Here is a 19,471-nt window from a genome sequence, read left to right on the forward strand (position 1 = left end):
TGGGTGGGTAAGTAGGGAGAGGCAGAACTATGAAAAGCTCTTAAGTCAAGGATGAAAAGCTTGACCTTTATCTAGCAGGAGAAAGGAAGGATTCGGAGAGAGACATGACATGATTAGAGTGACAAGCAAGGAAGTTGATTTTCAAGTTTGCACAAAGTCAGTGAGAAGTAGCTTTTGTATGTTCTGCAAATATTTATCTTCACTAAATTCTTGCCCTGGGCTATCCTTTGCCCCTTAATTATCTTCCTTGATTAGTTCATAGTTTTCCTGTTGCTGGCTGGCAAGTGGTTTTTTATTTCTTTGGCTAACTCAAGATGCTAAGCACCATTTTCCAGTCCAACAGGAGGATTAATTTCAAATTTGCTTTGCTATTTTTTCGCATATGAGGTTTGCTTTGCTCAGAAGGGCACTATTTCCTGTTTTCCTTCAGTTCATGTTTTACCTCTAAAGGTGAGTACATTTTAGAATGTTGTTTCTAAATGCTGGTAAAAGCTGCTTAACTAGAAAGTGACATTATGAAGTTAGTTCAGATAAGCAATCTATTTCTTCATCAAACCAAAACCGCTATCAAAATCTTAGGAAAGTAGAAAGTTTTATATGCAGTCTGCAAGAGAAAACCACAGGCAAATCACATCAATTGACTTCATTAATGCTATGCCATTTGCCTACAATTTAGAATTTAGTTCGTCAGTCACCAATTTGCTGTGTGCATCTTGAAGCACTATTTTGATAGCGTCACATACACGTTAATATGGAATAATTTACTTTGCTATATATCAGCAGTAACAGCACCTGCTTAATGGCTTCAGGTTATAAATATTATTAATAAGACCAAGAAAACTTCTTAAGAGAATAGATATCTCATTGATCAAGGGCTGTCCCTTCATTCACCTCTGCCATTACGGGTAGTTGCATATTCTGGTTTTGATTTAAGATCTAACAACTGGGTCCACTTGCTTGCTTGTCCTCAATTTTTAATATGTTATTATTTTTAAAATGTTACCATTTTCTTAATTTCTGAAGTGTGCTTAACATTACAAGTTCTTAAATTGGGCAGGTTTTGCTTTATGATGTGTCTTACAATAAAGGTTGCAGAACAGCTACAAATGCATTCTTAAATGAATGATGTGGGCAGCTCACCTCCAAGCCTATGTTGTAGATGGATTAAGAGCAGGTCTTGCTCTTCAACCTTTTACTTGCCTCCAGCTAATTAATTTCTTTAAATTTGAAATCTAATCAAGTTCCATTTTAACAATCTCCAACTATTTCTTCATCTAACAATTCCGCTTACAACACAGCCCTATGCATGTTTACACAAAAGCAAGTCCCACTTGGTTCCAAGGAGCTTAAAAGGTAAAGGTACCCCTGCCCGTACAGGCCAGTCTTGACAGACTCTAGGGTTGTGCGCTCATCTCACTCTATAGGCCGGGAGCCAGCGCTGTCCGCAGACACTTCCGGGTCACGTGGCCAGCGTGACAAGCTGCATCTGGTGAGCCAGAGCTGCACACGGAAACGCCGTTTACCTTCCCGCTGGTAAGCGGTCCCTATTTATCTACTTGCACCCGGGGGTGCTTTCGAACTGCTAGGTTGGCAGGCGCTGGGACCGAGCAACGGGAGCTCACCCCGCCGCGGGGATTTGAACCGCTGACCATACGATCGGCAAGTCCTAGGCGCTGAGGTTTTACCCACAGCGCCACCCGCGTCCACCTCCAAGGAGCTTACTTCCTAGTAAATTGTGTTTAGAATTAAGCACTTAAAACCAAGAAAAAGAATCTTCTCACATTTCACTGATTATAACCTCTTTAATTTACGAGCCATGAGCAATCTCCTCCTTAATATGCACAGTATTTACCATTGCTGCCAATGTGCCAAGTAGTAAGCTAAAGGTGCAGCAAGAGATGTGTAATTAAAATTAAATGTACATACACTTAAACCTCTAATCCTAAGGATGCACACACATTGTTTGGAGTTAGTTTAAACCTACTCTTTCAGTTTTACCAGATTCTCAAAGTAGGGTACAATTTAAATATTTTTGCAATAGAACTAAAATTGCAAGCAGAGACAAAATTAAATCAAGGGTCAGCACTGGAAACAACAACTATAGGTAAAAAGCCTATCTAAAAAGGAAAGGTCTTCAAAACCTGCTCAAAAGGGGACATTTTTTCCCAATTGCCCCACAGTGCTAAGAAAGTGATTCCAAAGCTTAGAGGCCAACACCAAACAGGCTCATGTGGCAGCAGCCAGCAGGTTCTTATCCCCATATTTTAGTGACTGGGAGGGGATTTTTGGAAAGCGCACTTAAAAGAAATAAGTGTCATTAGGCTCAACAGGGCTTAATTCCAGTTCAGCTACAAATTATTCTATAGGCTACATTTGCTGCTCAAAGAACAAAAAATAATAACCTTACTGGTCACAGAAACTAAAAACAAGCCATGTACAGCTGATGGTATAAAGAGAGAATATATTTTCAGTAATTTCCCCTCCCTCCTTCAGCATCCCCTGTCCTTGCCTCTCTGTTCTGGGGGCTTCAGTGGGAGGGGAAATTGCCAAATATTGCTTCCCTCCCCATTTTTACTGATGAAAGACTCACCATTAGTGGAGTGACACCATTGGCTACAACCCCAAAGGCTATGGTCTAAACCACCTGTCCCTGCTCTATAGCAGCCTTTGGCAACCTTGTGTCCTCCAGATGTTTTGAACTATGGCTGTGCTACCTGGAGCTCATGGGACTTGTAATGCAGAACATCCGGAGGGCACCAGGTTGGCAAAGGCACTCAAGACTATTAACTGCAGAGTCCTACTGAATTACGCCACTGTAAATATCACACTTTAACAGTGAATAGTTGCAAAGATGCTAACTTATCTAAAAGATTTGTGTGCTAAATGATAAGCCTATTCATTGACATTGGCCACTGAGTTGAAAAATGAAGACAATCCTGACATCAGAGGAACAGCTATGTGAATGCAAAACAATTTTATTACAATGTAATAAAACAGACAACAAAGCTGCTGAACAGATTCACTGTCCTTTTGACAATTAAGAAGAGCTGTGCCAATATTTCATTGCTTATGATTGATTCCAACCAAGGGAAAGGAATCTTTTAAAGAGGAAGATATTTAACAAAATTAACAATATCAATTGTGTGTGTGTGTTGGAGCGGAGATGACCCTCTGATGGGGACACCGTTGCAGCGCCACGGCTCATGACAGAACGATGCCTCATTCCATCCTGAAACACAGATGTCACATTTTAGGCCAATGACAAAGGGCAGGTCTGACAACTCACTTTCCATTTTAAGATATTTCTAACTTTTCCTTGTTGTGGCAGGCAACAAAATGGATTAAACCCAGCCTGGGGATTTGACACTCCAGCCGACAGGCTTCTATTTGTTGATTACTATTGATTTTCTTTGATACTTCATTTTAAAAATCAATAGCCAGGAAGAAAAATAGTCATGGTTTACACATACTTAAACATACTATTGTATGCTGGAAGAAGCTACAGTTTTGGCAGGGCTCTAGCATCCAATTACGAGGAAAGCTCTTAACAGGTGAAAGAAAGGGCTCTAGATCGATATTCCGTTTTCTTCTTCAATCAGAGAAAGTGGCCATAAATTAGGCTCATCAGTGTTATTTTCAAGATGTTCCTGAAACAAATAACTTCAAAAGGTTTTTTAAAAAATATTTTATAGCATTTTTTTTTTGAAGGACGAAAGAAAAAACAAGCTTTACATATGGCAAAGCTAGATGAATCTCCCCCAATACCTTGAGTTCATCCGTGCCTTCAGTTTCTTAGCCTTCCTTTTTGATTTCTGTCTCTCTTCACCATCTTTTAAGGGCTCTGCTGGGATTGAGCTTTCTACTACTATGTCCACAATGTACTTCTTCAATGACAAATGCTCCTGGAGGAAATAAGGAATCAGTGTTTAACAGAGAAAGTATTGGGGGGGGGTATTTTAAAAAGCAATAAAATATTATTTCCAATGCATCAAAAAGAGACCATTTTAAAATGTTAAAAAACTACCAGTACATGCTTAAAGAAAATATGCAAGATGATGATGAAAAATGATATAAGAATCGCAGGCTCAAGGCCAGTTCAGAAATTCAGTTTTGCTCCCACGCCATGCTTGGCAGATGAAGGCATGAATTGTGTTCTCCAGTACCCACCATCGCTGCAGCTGAACCACGAGCCACCATGATCATGGGAAATGGACAAAAAGTGGGTTTTCCACATGAAAATCTAAACAGTAACAGTATTGCAAATACCTTTGTTAGGAATAACTACCGTATTTTTAGCCCCATAGGACGCACCGGCCCATAGGACGCATCACGGTTTTTGGGGGGAAATAAAGAAAAAAAATTATTTCCCACCCAGGCTGTCCCTGGAGCTTGTGGGGCAGGCAGCGGGGAGAAGCGCTCTTCTCCCCGCCGCCCGCCTTCAGATCAGGTCCGGGGACAGCAGGAAGACACGCTGCGTCTCCCCACTGTTCCCGGAGCTTGTGGGGCAGGCAGCGGGGAGAAGCGCTCTTCTCCCTGCCGCCCGCCTTGAGATCAGGTCCGGGGGCAGCAGGAAGACGCGCTGCGTCTCCCTACTGTCCCCTGAGCTTGTGGGGCAGGCAGCAGGGAGAAGCGCTCTTCTCCCTGCCGCCCGCCTAAAGATCAGGTCCCTGGAGCTTGTGGGGCAGGCAGCGGGGAGAAGCACTCTTCTCCCTGTCGCCCGCCTTGAGATCAGGTCCGGGGACAGCGGGGAGACGCGCTGCGCCTCCCCACTGTCCCCGGAGCTTGCGGGGCTGGCGGCGGGGTCTCCCCGCCGTCAGCCTCCCAACCACTTCGGGAGACAGCGGGATGGCGGCATTTCGCCTCCCTCTGTCCCCCGACCTTGTGGGGCTGGCGCTGGGGCTCTCCTGAAGCTTGGAGAGCGAGAGGGGTCGGTGCGCACTGACCCCTCTCGCTCTCCAGGCTTCAGTGAAAGCCTGCATTCGCCCCATAGGACGCACACACATTTCCCCTTCATTTTTGGAGGGGGAAAAGTGCGTCCTATAGGGCGAAAAATACGGTAATCTATTAGAAAGCAATGACCTAGCTCTCAAGTTAACGAACTCGTTCCTTGAGGTTTGAGGTCAGGAATCTGTTGAACGGATTCAAGTACAGTGGTACCTCGGGTTACATACACTTCAGGTTACACACTCCGCTAACCCAGAAATAGTGCTTCAGGTTAAGAACTTTGCTTCAGGATAAGAACAGAAATTGGGCTCTGGTGGCGCGGCAGCAGCAGGATGTCCCATTAGCTAAAGTGGTGCTTCAGGTTAAGAACAGTTTCAGGTTAAGAACGGACCTCCGGAACGAATTAAGTACTTAACCTGAGGTACCACTGTACTCATGTTGAATAGATCAAAAGGTACTTCCTCCTAAACGTACATTTATTTATATTATTTTTAAAGGAAGATTTATAAACCACTTAGATCACATACATAGTGTACAACAGGAGCATGGGAACTTATTTCACCCTGAGGGCCAAATTCCCTTGTGAGTATCCTACCAGGCATGGGATACCAGTGATGAGTGTGGGCAGAAGCAAAACCCGTCAGAGCAACAGATGTGACGCTGGCTTTTGGCCAGGAGGCCACACTCAAGTCATGCCAATTCAGAGGTTTCCACCCACACCCCTCTCCATCTGGGCAAGGAAGAGGCATCATCACAGGCCAAGGACTTATTCTAGGCACACAAAGGCACTCAGAGAGGGGGAGGAACAAGACCAGGACTGCAGGCAAGCTGGTGCCCCAAGTCAAAAACTGGTCTGGTTCAGCACCTGACTGGAGTCAGCAGCTTTTTGGGAATGGGTAGAACTCAATTGGCCCCTCATGTCACCTGGTCCTTGCTGCACTGTTAGCTGCAATACCACCCCTGGCCATCTGCAGTGATGGTGCTCCAAGCCAGAAGCTCCCTTTTCCTGCCCCCAGCCAACGGTGGTGCAGAGAGTAAATAGTGGCTGGACTAGCTGTCAGTAGGACACCAGGGGCATCAAACCAGCTGGTTTGATGCCCCTGGTGTCCTACTGACAGCTAGAAACAAAAATGTACATCAGCCCCTTGGGTTGTCAACCTGTAATTAAGCTCCCTGGCATTACTACCTATTTATTTTAGTTTCTTCTGAAAGCAGAAGGAAGGAAATGTTAATCCCCTTCTCTGAAACATGTACCTTCACATGTGGGTCACCACTAAATCTAAGGTGACATTACCTGCCCCCCCGTATGCTCAGCAATAACTGATAAACACTCTGCCTGTTAGGTGGAAATTATGAATGAGGTATGACCTCCTCTAACTCCTCACGTGTCTTTCCTGATCTAATATGAGACCCAACAGACATCTCTATCCGAACGATAAGAATACAGCACACACATTCATTCATCTTAACGGGCGCTTGAACAAAAAGGGGTTTCCCAGAGTTCTCGGCTTTCAGCTGCAGCAGCTCAGATTAATCTCAAACTTCATCTTTCTAAATCAGAAGCAGAATAATAACACGTTGCATCACATCCAACTGTCACTTCTTCAAGAAGCAGATCAAAGTGGGGGATTATCAGCAGGGGCAGATCTAATATCTAAAGTGGGAGGGGGGAGAAAAGGACATCCAACCAGAAGCTCAAAAAGTATCAAATATCAATGGCAGATTGTGAATCTTGGAGCTGCCATGCAGTGCTATGCTTCACTGGCTATCACGTCCAGCTAAATTCATGGAAATCTACCTTGTGAACACTTCACTTATTGGAAATTAGCAAAGTTCAACACAGAAAAAGATGGTGTCCGCGTATGCAAAGTAACTGGAGGTCCTACAGTGGTATGATATTCAAAAAATTGTGCTAATCTTCCTCAAGCTTTTACTTAAGGAGAAATATAGCTTGCAAGGAAGTCTCGTGCACACTCTGTTCCAGATAAGATAAGAGTTGAGACCCAAACAGAATTAATCTTGTCCAGTTTTTTTCTTTTCGTAGATCAAATCAACAGGACATACCACCAACACTTTTGAAAGTCCCACTGGTTTCAAAATTAGTTTGCCATGCAGAACTGGGAGCAGGGAGGGGGCAGTTTGGTCTGAGAAGTCCCACAGCCCCATGGACACACAGACCTGGCCCTGCTGTTCTTGCAATCCTGGGCATCTTTGTTTAATTGCTTATTTTATCACCAACCACACTTATGTACCGGTATGTAGTTTTTGGAAGTAAAAGGAGATAAAACTGAATGTTTAAGTGACATGAGATACTGCCCTACCCATTCATATAATCATAGCCGTTGACATACAGCTTGTCTGGTTCTGCAATACATGGGTCACCTGCTAGTAAAAAACGATGAATGCCCCAACCTCCCATTGAAATCAGGAAGCCGTCAAGCCTTTATCAATCCCACATGGGCACAAACCGAGCAAAGGGAAACACTGTGAAGTTAAACTTCTGCTTCAATTTCCCATCAAAGTCAAATGTGCTTAAAAGACTCATTCAATGGGAAAGTTATCCTTTCTAGATTGTGCCCTACAAATACCATATATAATGGTTTTAGCCCACATCTAAAGGAAAGCCATTAAATCTAGGTTGATTTTAACTATATTTCATAGCATTCTTCTTTCTTTGTCACTTGACAAAGAGAATCATCCACCTTTTGTTTAGTTTATAAATATTTGCAGAAATACTTCTTGATGCCCTCTTCTAGACCTCAGGAAATATACTGCAAAATGTCTGGTTCTATTTCCTAAAGCATTACTTAACATCTATCAAACACCTAATAGACTACTATGCACAAAAGTAAACTGTAATGCTCCCTCATCCAAAGGCCTACCCTTTAAGACATGCACAGGGGTCATGTAACATTTACTATTTTTACTAGTTTTAACTGTTAACTTTTTAACCTGACATGTTTTGTTGTATGTTTCAATTATACAGTGAGAGCCAGTGTGGTGTAGTGGTTAAGAGCGGTGGACTCGTAATCTGGGGAACCGGGTTCGTGTCTCCGCTCCTCCACTTGCAGCTGCTGGGTGACCTTGGGCCAGTCACACTTCTTTGAAGTCTCTCAGCCCCACTCACCTCACAGAGTGTTTGTTGTGGGGGAGGAAGGGAAAGGAGAATGTGAGCCGCTTTGAGACTCCTGAAGGGGAGTGATAAAGCGGGATATCAAATCCAAACTCCTCTTCTTCTTCTATGGTTGTTTTTAATGCTTTGATGGAATTGTTTTACTGTGAATTCTAATTATGTATGGCTGTTATGGTAATTTTATACTTGTAAACAGCACAGAAGTCAGTTTTCCATGTAAGTAATATATTAATTAATAATTTCAAATTTCAATAGCAGAAGGTAGGGAAGAAAAACCTAGTGCGTTCTGTTTCATGTGTGAGTACACTAACACTTTCTGAAGAAGTGTTTCTATAATATTCTGGTAAGCAAAGGCACCACTTAGTATTGTAAACTCTGGAAACAGCAGAGGTTATTTGAAGCAAATACTTCTTAGAAACATCAGTGATCACTTTTATGATTACACCTTTATCATAAAAGCGAAACATGACTGAATCGCATTTGAAAGCCCCACATGGCATTGCTATGAAGCTGGAAGAGATTTTGAACACAAAAATGGCTTATAGGAAGTGAAAAATCACACACACACACACACAAAATGGAAGATGCTGAATATTGTTTTGGTTCTTTATATTCTGCTAAGGACAAAAAAAATACTGATGTGCATAAATACTTTCATGAATGATATATAAACTCAGATTTATGTAAACTTCATTATTCTAATGCATTTATAATCATCTGAATGCATTTGAATAGAAAAGTTAGACTTTACACTTCAGATGAAGCTTACAAATAGATTACAGCTCAGCATATTAAAAAAGCATGTCAAACAAAGAAATGATAATTTCCCTGAAAATGCGTGTCAGCTGTCTTATTAACAAACTTTCCCCAGCTAGCACAACAAGAGCAGGCTGGGGCCCGGGAGAAACTGCATGCCAGAGGCCCCCTGGGGAAAAAGAAATGCAGTACGGGCCCTCCTCTGCTGGGAAATATTATTATTGTTGTTGTTGAATTATTGTTATTGTTGTTGTTATTATAGTTCATATTTTTAATATTATCATTATCATACTTTTTTCTTCTTCTTCTTCTTCGTCCATGCAGGAGGCCTGAGCCACTGAAGGGATGCAGCCTTGGCCCTAACCCAGGGACCTGATAACCAGGCCCTCTGAGCCCCGCAGTGAAATCAAAAACTGCCCATGAGTCAAAATTACTACCACTACATTCTTCATCCTTTAATTATATAAATAACCCCCCTTTTTTCATAAAACCATTAGTTTTTGTTTTTTAATTCATTGTTACACATTTACTATAATTACTCACTTATTTTTTACTATTCTTCATTTTTAAAATATATTTTTTTATCCCTTCTTAATTTTTAATATACAGTTGTACTTTGGATCCCGAATGCCTTGCAAGTCAAACGTTTTGGCTTCTGAACGCCAAAGTGAGTGTTCCGCTTTGCGAAAGTTCGAAATGCTGACGTGGCTTCCGAGTGGCTGTAGGAGCTTCCTGCAGCCAATTGGAAGCCGCATCTTGATTTCTGAACATTTTGGAAGTCGAACAGACTTCTGGAATGGATTCCGTTCGACTTCTGAGGTACCACTGTATATATATTTATATACCACTGTATATATCTTTTAAATTATTTTTCCCCTTTTTAATTTTTTTCATTTAAGTCTGCTCTTTCACTCTCACTACATCTTATTTCTACCTTTTATTTTTTAGATTCCAACACCTCAACATTTTAAATATTAATTTAAACTTTTTAAAGTCCCTATGTTTTCATCCCCGTCTCCTGCTTTTTTTAATCACAGGTTATTACACTCTTCTTTTCCACTTTTCTCCCCCTCTCAATACAGAAACAAATAAAAAGATCTCTCTCTCTCTCTCTCTCTCTCTCTCTCTCTCTCTCTCTCACACACACACACACACACACACACACTTCCCCATGGATGGAGGCTCACAACATTATACAGGAGGCAGCAACGAAAACCATCCCAATGAAAAGGAAATGCAAGAAAGCAAAGTGGCTGTCCAACGAGGCCTTACAAATAGCGGGGGAGAGAAGGCAAGCAAAATGCGAGGGAGATAGTGAAAGATACAGGAAATTGAATGCAGATTTCCAAAAAATAGCAAGGAGAGACAAGAAGGCCTTCTTAAACGAGCAATGCAAAGAAATAGAGGAAAACAACAGAATGGGAAAAACCAGAGATCTGTTCAAGAAAATTGGAGATATGAAAGGAACATTTCGTTCAGAGATTACCATAATACAGTGGTACCCCGCAAGACGAACGCCTCGCAAGACGGAAAACCCGCTAGACGAAAGGGTTTTCCATTTTGGAGGCGCTTCGCAAAACGAATTTCCCTATGGGCTTGCTTCGCAAGACGACAGCCCATAGGGAAATCTCAGGGACAGCGGGGAAGCGCAGCGCGTCTTCCCCACTGTCCTCGGACCTCCTCCGAAGCCTGGCGGCAGGGCGGGGACACCTCCTCCCGCCGCCGCGGGCTTCGGAAGGCTCCTCCGAAGCTGGGCGGTGGGGCGGGAACACCTCCACCCGCCGCCCGGCTTTGGAATGGTGCTCCGAAGCCGGGCGGGGGGGAGGGGACACCTCCCGCCGCCGCCCGGCTTCGGAACGGTGCTCCGAAGCTGGGCGGGGGGGAGGGGACACCTCCCGCCGCCGCCCGGCTTCGGAACGGTGCTCCGTAGCCGGGCGGCGGGGAGGGGACACCTCCCGCCGCCGCCCGGCTTCGGAACGGTGCTCCGTAGCCGGGCGGCGGGGAGGGAACACCTTCTGAAGGCGGGCGGGGGGCGAAAGTCTTTGCTCCCCCCTGCCTGCCTGTCCCGGAGGGCTTTTGAAGGCAGGGGGGGAGCAAAGACCTTCGCCCCCCGCCCGCCTTCAGAAGAGGTCCAGGACCTCTTCTGAAGGCTGGCGGGGGGCAAAAGTCTTTGTCCCCCCTGCCTGCCTTCCCAGGGGCTTTTAAATCGCCCCGGACAGCGGAGAAGTCCTCCACTGTCCTGGGGCGATTTTAAAATGCCGCCCGCCAGCATTTTAAGATCGCCCGGACAGTGGAGAAGTCCTCCGCTGTCCCGGGGTTTTTTAAAATGCTGGGGGTGGGAAGAAAAGCCCTTGTTCCCCCCCCCCAGCCTTCAGAAGAGGTCGGTTGACAGACTGTCCCCGGACCTGGTCTGAAGGCGGTTTCCCTAGGAACGCATTCAATGCATTCCTATGGGAAACCGTGCATCGCAAGACGAAAAACTCCCAAGACGAAGAGACTTGCGGAACGAATTAATTGGTTTAATTAATTAATTTCGTCTTGCGAGGCACCACTGTAAAGGACAAAAGTGGTAAGGACCTAACAGAAGCAGAAGACATCAAGAAGAGGTGGCAAGAATACACAGGGAATTATACCAGAAAGATATGGATGACTCGTACACCCCAGGTAGTGTGGTTGCTGACCTTGAGCCAGACATCCTGAAGAGTGAAGTCAAATGGGCCTTAGAAAGCACTGCAAATACAGTGGTGCCTCGCAAGACGAAATTAATTCATTCCGCGAGTTTTTTCGTCTAGCGAATTTTTCGTCTTGCGAAGCACAGTGTCGGAAAAGTTTTGGAAAAGCTTCAAAAATCACCAAAAACCTCAAAAAAGGCTACCACACCACGTTCGTTCTATGAGTTGCTCCTCGATGTCAAGTCGCAACTGTATTAACGGTGTTAAGAAAAAGGAAACAAACTTGCAAGACGTTTTTGTCTTGCAAAGCAAGCCCATAGGGAAATTCGTCTTGCGAAGCAGCTCAAAAACCGCAAAACCCTTTCGTCTAGCGAGTTTTTCATCTTGCGAGGCATTCGTCTTGAGGGGCACCACTGTAACAAGGCCAGTGGAAGTGATGGTATTCCAGCTGAACTATTTAAAATTAAGGTGCTACACTCAATATGCCAGCAAGTTTGGAAAACTCAGCAGTGGCCAGAGGATTGGAGAAGATCAGTCTACATCCCAATCCCAAAGAAGGGCAGTGCCAAAGAATGCTTCAACTACTGCACAATTGCATTCATTTCACATGCTAGCAAGGTTATGCTTAAAATTCCACAAGGCAGGCTTAAGCAGTATGAGTTAAAGAAATTGGAGTTCTTGTTGAAAATGCACTGAAAAGGATATATCAAGAACTCTGGCCACAAGTTTCAATATAAGGAATAATTATATTAAGCAGTATGTGGACTGAGAACTCCCAGAAGTGCAAGCTGGATTTCGAAGGGGCCGAGGAACCAGAGACCAAATTGCAAACATGCGCTGGATTATGGAGAAAGTTAGAGAGTTCCAGAAAGACATCTACTTCTGCTTCATTGACTATGCAAAAGCCTTTGACTGTGTCGACCACAGCAAACTATGGCAAGTTCTTAAAGAAATGGGAGTGCCTGATCACCTCATCTGACTCCTGAGAAATCTCTATGTGGGACAAGAAGCTACAGTTAGAACTGGATATGGAACAACTGATTGGTTCAAAATTGGGAAAGGAGTACGACAAGGCTGTATATTGTCTCCCTGCTTATTTAACTTATATGCAGAATTCATCATGCGAAAGGCTGGGCTGGATGAATCCCTAGCCGGAATTAAGATTGCTGGAAGAAATATCAACAACCTCAGATATGCAGATGACACAACCTTGATGGCAGAAAGTGAGAAGGAATTAAAGAACCTTTTATTGAGGGTGAAAGAGGAGAGCGCAAAATATGGTCTGAAACTCAACATCAAAAAAACGAAGATCATGGCCACTGGGCCCATCACCTCCTGGCAAATAGAAGGGGAAGAAATGGAGGCAGTGAGAGATTTTACTTTCTTGGGCTCCATGATCACTGCAGATGGTGACAGCAGCCACGAAATTAAAAGACGCCTGCTTCTTGGGAGAAAAGCAATGACAAACCTAGACAGCATCTTAAAAAGCAGAGATATCACCTTGCCAACAAAGGTCCGTATAGTAAAAGTTATGGTTCTCCCAGTAATGATGTATGGAAGTGAGAGCTGGACTATCAAGAAGGCTGATCGCTGAAGAATTGATGCTTTTGAATTCTGGTGCTGGAGGAGACTCTTGAGAGTCCTATGGACTGCAAGAAGATCAAACCTCTCCATTCTGAAGGAAATCAGCCCTGAGTGCTCACTGGAAGGACAGATCGTGAGGCTGAGGCTCCAAGACTTTGGCCACCTCATGAGAAGAGAAGACTCCCTGGAAAAGACCCTGATGTTGGGAAAGATGGAGGGCACAAGAAGAAGGGGACGACAGAGGACGAGATGGTGGGACAGTGTTCTCGAAGCTACCAGCGTGAGTTTGACCAAACTGCGGGAGGCAGTGGAAGACAGAAGTGCCTGGCGTGCTCTGGTCCAGGGGGGTCACGAAGAGTCAGACACGACTAAACGACTAAACAACAACAACAAACTTCCCCAACCATTTTCAATAGCGCTCTCTCTTCTTTCTTGTCTTTTATCTCATCCTCCTCCATTCTCCCCAACTCCACCCATCCCCCAACAACCCCCGCAACCACATGCACCCCTTGTTCCAATGACTATATACAAAAAATAAGCACACAAACAAAAATAGAGCTCACCCGCCCCCTCATCTCCACCCACCACATGAATGCAACAAACAGAATGTGCAGGTTAAAAAAAAAAAAGGCAAACAGAAAAAGGCAAACTCATACTAACTAAAACAACATGCCCACCCCAATAAAACAATCAACAAATAGGCTAAAATCCAACAAATATCTAACATAACGGTGGTGCCAGAGCATGCCAACACTCACATCCCTACCCTAATACTCCAACAAACCAAAAATGTTGTTAACAATACTGACAATATGGTTTATAAACTTTACACCCAACACAAAGGCACTTGACACCATCTTAATGACCCACCCCCATCACAAGCGCAAGAGGAGACGGCCTCTTCTCAAACAAGGCCATCCATGCCAGCTGAGACACAGGACCAACCGGCTGGGAGCCAAATGGTCCAAGCTACCCCAAACAAACATCTATATAACTATATATAAGCTACTTTCTATAACCTACCCCCCCATCTTCAGTCCATCCGTAACTCTAACCTCCTTCTTCCCCCACCCACCACACTATATGTCAGCACAACACAGTAGGTTCGAGAAGACAATATACGGTGAGAAACAGGACAACCCAGACGGGTTGCTCACCTGCCTCTCACTCTGGCCCAGACAAGAGTGGCAGACCCCCTGCTCCTTGGTGCTCTGCCTGCCAAGCCAGCCGGTGGTAGCGATGAGGAGAAGAAAAGGAGCAGCAGCAGCAGCAGCAGCTAGGGAGAATGGCAGGGAGGAAGGCCAGGGCAGGCAGGCAGGCCTCCTGCCTTCCAAAGCCTAGAGCCAGGCAAGAACATCCCAGAAAACAGTGACAGTTGCAACAGATTCCGGTACCCCAAAGCTGGTCCTCTGAAGCTTTATATATCATCTTCTATCTAGTGAAATCATTACAGAAGAGTTCTCCTTGGGACACTGTAACAAAAAATTCCCACTTAAAAACCCCCAGTATCAGCTGACTGGGCCTTTTACTCCTAGTGTAATTCCAGCTTAGATCAGAGTTCATGTGTTCAGAATTGATTTAAAATCAAGACAAATTGTATCACCAAGCCTCTATTTAAATCAATTACTTTAATCAACCTCTCCATTAGTAGTTCATTTTTTAAAGAAAGCACATTCTCATTTGTTCAGTCAAACACTGATTTACAACCAAACAGAACTTCTGCATGACATGAAGTAGAATTTTGTACTATGAATGAGGCTCATGCTTCCACTTTTTATGTGTAATCATTGTTCTGGATGCTTGCAGATTTTTATATTATTAAGATGGATTAAGAAGATTAAACATAATATTGTTTATGGGCAATCCAGAGCAACACACGTTACCACTGCCCTCTGCTGGGTCCTAAGCCAGGATGCCCTCCATTTAGATCCAATGTATTTTTGACTCCCTTAAGGAACATGAAATCATAGAACTGTCCCAAGCGTCATCTAGTCCAACCCTCTGCAATGCACATGCAGGATGAAATGTGGCTCAAAGCACAGAAAAGGTAAAGAGATACCATATTGCATCAGTTGAAACATGGTCAGAATCGAAGGATAAAGGGATCAGGTACCAGGTGACGGGAAATAGCCTTGCCTGAGACCCTGGAGAGCTGCTGCCAGTCATGGCGGACAATATAGGGCCCGGTGGACAAATAGTCTTGCCTAGTATGTGGCAGCTTGTTGTGTCCCATAAAACTCAAACATACTACAGGAGATTAAATCAAAGGAAGAAAATGAAGTTCCAAGGAGCACAAGCTACAATAAGAAGATAATGGAGTTTAGGAGAAGGATTCTTAACCGTCACCATTTTTACGCCCCTTTTATAAACAAGTGATCCAAAACTAATCTAAAAAACAAAATCAACAATCCTGTCCCCGCCCTGGATGAAAATCTACAGAACAGATCATGACAATCCTCAAATGGCATTGCTGTATGATTGCTAATGAAACAACTTTAAAAATCGGCCAGCTCTTTGTCAGTGGATTTTCTCTTGATCAAGATAAATACCACATAATCTGCTGGTTCCTTTGGTAGCTCAGGGAACCCTATGGAAACTCCCCGTTGAGCTTTCTATCCAGCAAAGTGCCTTTGCTTATCAGCAGGCAGCTATTATGCGTACAGGGCTTAAAACAAAAATGTGTCAAAGATCAACTGTATGTTACCTGAAGTGTCAAGCGCACAAGGTGAAAGGTGAAATTTCATTAGGTCAGAGGTGGTATAAATAAAAATCTTATATGCCAAAGAAGAAAGGTCATTTAATATGAAGACATTGGAGATGACAAGCAATAACTTTAAGTAGGAATAGTGTGTTCCTACCTTCATTGATTAAAAATAAAATGGGAAGCACTGACAACAAAGCATACCCACAAACACATTATTTACCCTGTGCTTTGAAATCTTACCCCAAGTCATCATCATTTCATTTGTATGCAACCTATCCTCAAAATCATGATAACAAAACATCCCAAAATCAATGACTGCAAGAAGAGTTTCATAAGAGGAATAATAAAAAGCAACAGAGAGCAAATGCAACAGCATTCCAAACAACAACATTTCATTTCAACAGCATTTCAATACAACTATAGGACGCACCGGACCATAGGACGCACCTTGTTTTAGAGGGGGAGAACAAGAAAAAAAAAATCTCCCCCTCTCTGCTCAGCGCCCCTTCAGCGAAGCGGCAGGAGAAACGGAGCCCCTTACATTTCTCCTCCCACTTTGCTGAAGGGGCGCTGCACAGCTCTCCCTCTCTGCTGAAGCCAGGAGAGTCTTGCTCTCCCGGCTTCGGCAAAAGGAACCCGAAGCCTTTGGAGCACAGCGCGAGGTCCTGATGCGCTCCAAAGGCTTCAGGCAGCTATGGAGAGCGAGAGGCGTCGGTGCGCACCAACCCCTCTCGCACTCCAGGCTTCAGCGAAAGCAACGCAAAGCCTCCGGAGCATGGAGGGAGCGCTCCCTCTGCGCTTCAGAGGCTTCGCGTTGCTATCGCTGAAGCCAAGGAGCCTGCATTCGCTCCACAGGACACACACACATTTCCCCTTGATTTTTGGAGGGGGGAAAGTACGTCCTATAGAGCGAAAAATATGGTACCTCTCTTGATGGTAACAAAAACAAGGGAGTTTGAAATCAAATCAATTTATTTTGGTCACTGACCAGAATGCAACCTATACAACAACAGAGAGCATACAAACATAAATAGATTAAAATTAAGCTCTATGAGCTAATACACAATAAATAACTCAGATATAAAACAACTAAGATATATAAGTTAAAACCCTAATCACTAATTTAAAACATATTAAGACATCAGCTGTTAGATTCATTCAAAGCTTGTCTCCTTAATTTTATAGCAGCAGCACAGAATTTAGCAACTTTTAATGTAATCTCTGTTTCCTGTCTCCTATTAAGTATTTTAAGTAATAATCATCAGTTCTGCTTGGGGTTTGCTGCATGATTGGAGTGATAAACGCAGAGCATATAACTTTGTAGTAATGACAATGTAATAGGGCATGACTAGCAGTTTCAACTTCCTTCAAACCACACAGGCATGTTCGCTTTGAATATGGTTTGCCTTCAAATCTGCCCTGCAGTAATTCTGATGAAAGGACATTAAATTTGGCAGGGGTAAAACCTGTTCTAAATTTGGGTCAGCTGCTTTGTGCTTCATTTCAGAAGTAAAAGTGATACACAAATATAATCCTTGGATGTGTAAATTCTAGGTAGAAATAGTCCCCGTTCCCATAGACTCTCAAACCACATCTATCTATCTATCTATCTATCTATCTATCTATCTATCTAGTATTTCTGACCTAAAATTTTGAAATTTTGAATCTGCGAATAAATGTGGGAAATTGTTGGCTTGGCAATTAAAAGAGACAGAAGCAAAGTACTATTACAAACATTGTATCTGATGGAAAATCTATGGAAAATCCTGCAGATATAAGAAAATGTTTTCAGAAATACTTTAAACAGCTGTATAAAAAAGGTAAAGAAGATAAGGATAAAATTGAGCAATTTCTTGCTGCGAATGAAATGCAGAAAATTCTCGAGGGTAAAAGGTTCCTACTAAATGGCATGATTACAAGACAGGAGGTTGAGATGGCAATAAATAAGATGCAGTTAGGCAAAGCCCTGGGACTGGATGGTCTTTCTGCAAAATATTATAAAATATTGAAAGATTGGCTAATTCAACCGTTGGCAGATGTGTATAATAAGATTTTAAGAGGGGACAAAGCTCCCGAAACCTGGAAAGATGCATTTATCACTCTGATTCCAAAAATAGATCAAGATAGATCTGATGTAAAAAATTATAGACCAATCTCATTACTTAATGTGGACTATAAAATCTTCGCAAACATTTTGCCCAATAGATTAAAAAAGGTTCTATCAAATTATATACATAAGGACCAGGCAGGATTTCTGCCTGGGAGACATATGAAAGATAACATTAGAAATATAATTGATATAATAGAAAGGTTGGAACCGAAAAGAAATTGTAAAGCAATGTTAATGTTTATTGATGCTGAAAAGGCCTTTGATGATGTTTCTTGGTTATTTATGATGAAAAATGTAGAAAGAATTGAGGTTGGCCAGGAATTTTTAAATGGTATCAATGCGATCTATTTTGAACAAAAAGCAAAAATCATAGTTAATTATGTGGTCTCAGAGGAAATCAGAATTGAGAAAGGAACCAGGCAAGGGTGCCCGCTTTCCTCTCTGCTATTTATTTCTGTTCTGGAGGTTTTGCTAAACATGTTGAGGAAAGAGGAAGAGGTTAAAGGCATTGTAGTAGGATCCAAGCAATATAAATTAAAAGCCTTTGCTGATCACTTGGTTTTAGCCTTACAAGATCCAGAAACCAGTGCAGTAAAAGCACTGGAGCTGATTCAAGAGTTTGGGCAGGTAGCAGGATTTAAATTAAACAAGAGCAAAACCAAAGTTTTAGAAAAAACTTAGCTAATGAGGAAAGAAAAACCCTTTCTGAAAGGACAGGCCTTCTTTCTGTGAAAAAAGTTAAATATTTGGGTGTGAATTTATCGGTAAAGAATTTGAATCTCTATAAAGATAACTATGAAAAATTATGGAATGAAATCAAGAGAGATCTTGAGATATGGTCAAACCTAAAACTTTCAATGATGGGCTGAGTATTGGTGGTTAAGATGAATGTATTGACGAAGATGTTGTTTTTATTTCAAGCTCTACCAATCATTGATAATGTTAAATGTTTTAAAGAATGGCAGAAGGCATTGTCTAAATTTATCTGGCAGGAGGAAAAACCTAGAATTAAATATAAATTACTTAAAGATATAAAAGAAAGAGGGTTTTTTTCTCTACCAGGCCTGAAGATATACTTTGAAGCTGCTGCCTTCTGCTGGATCAAGGATTGGATTCAATTAGAGAATGATGATGTGTTAGATTTGGAGGGACTGGATAATCAATTTGGATGGCATGCATATCTATGGTATGACCAGATAAAGGCCCACAGTGGTTTTAAGAATCATGTAATTAGAAAGGTGTTATACAATATATAGCCTAGATATAAAGATCTCTTAGTAAGAAAAACACCAAAATGGATTTCGCCAATGGAAGCACAGGCCCCCAAAAAGTTAAATATGGAAAACAAATGGTTGAGGTAATAAGATTTGTTGTTAGAGGATCAGGAAGGTTTTAAATTAAAACCATTTAAACAAATTAAATATAAAGTGAATTGGTTGCAATATTATCAAATTAATGAATTATATAAGATGGATAAGAGAAATGGTTTTGCAACAGAAAAAACCAAATTGGAAACGGAGTTGTTAAATACTAATGATAAGAATATGTCTAAAATGTATAATTTGTTG

The 19,471-nt window shown here is 42.6% G+C and overlaps 1 protein-coding gene across 3 annotated transcripts in view; it reads right to left on the reverse strand.

Annotated features, from left to right (window-relative positions):
* The window catches only part of SCAPER (S-phase cyclin A associated protein in the ER), a 194,148-nt gene that overhangs the window by 103,875 nt on the left and 70,802 nt on the right, over window positions 1-19,471 (reverse strand). For all 3 annotated transcript variants that reach the window (XM_083460692.1, XM_083460691.1, XM_083460693.1), the window contains one exon: window positions 3,766-3,902. In XM_083460692.1, the coding sequence (XP_083316818.1) occupies window positions 3,766-3,902 (137 nt within the window). The remainder of the gene's footprint in view (window positions 1-3,765; window positions 3,903-19,471) is intronic.

This window comes from Podarcis liolepis (assembly GCF_965112155.1).
Source record: "Podarcis liolepis genome assembly, chromosome: 9".
Lineage (NCBI taxonomy): Eukaryota > Metazoa > Chordata > Lepidosauria > Squamata > Lacertidae > Podarcis > Podarcis liolepis.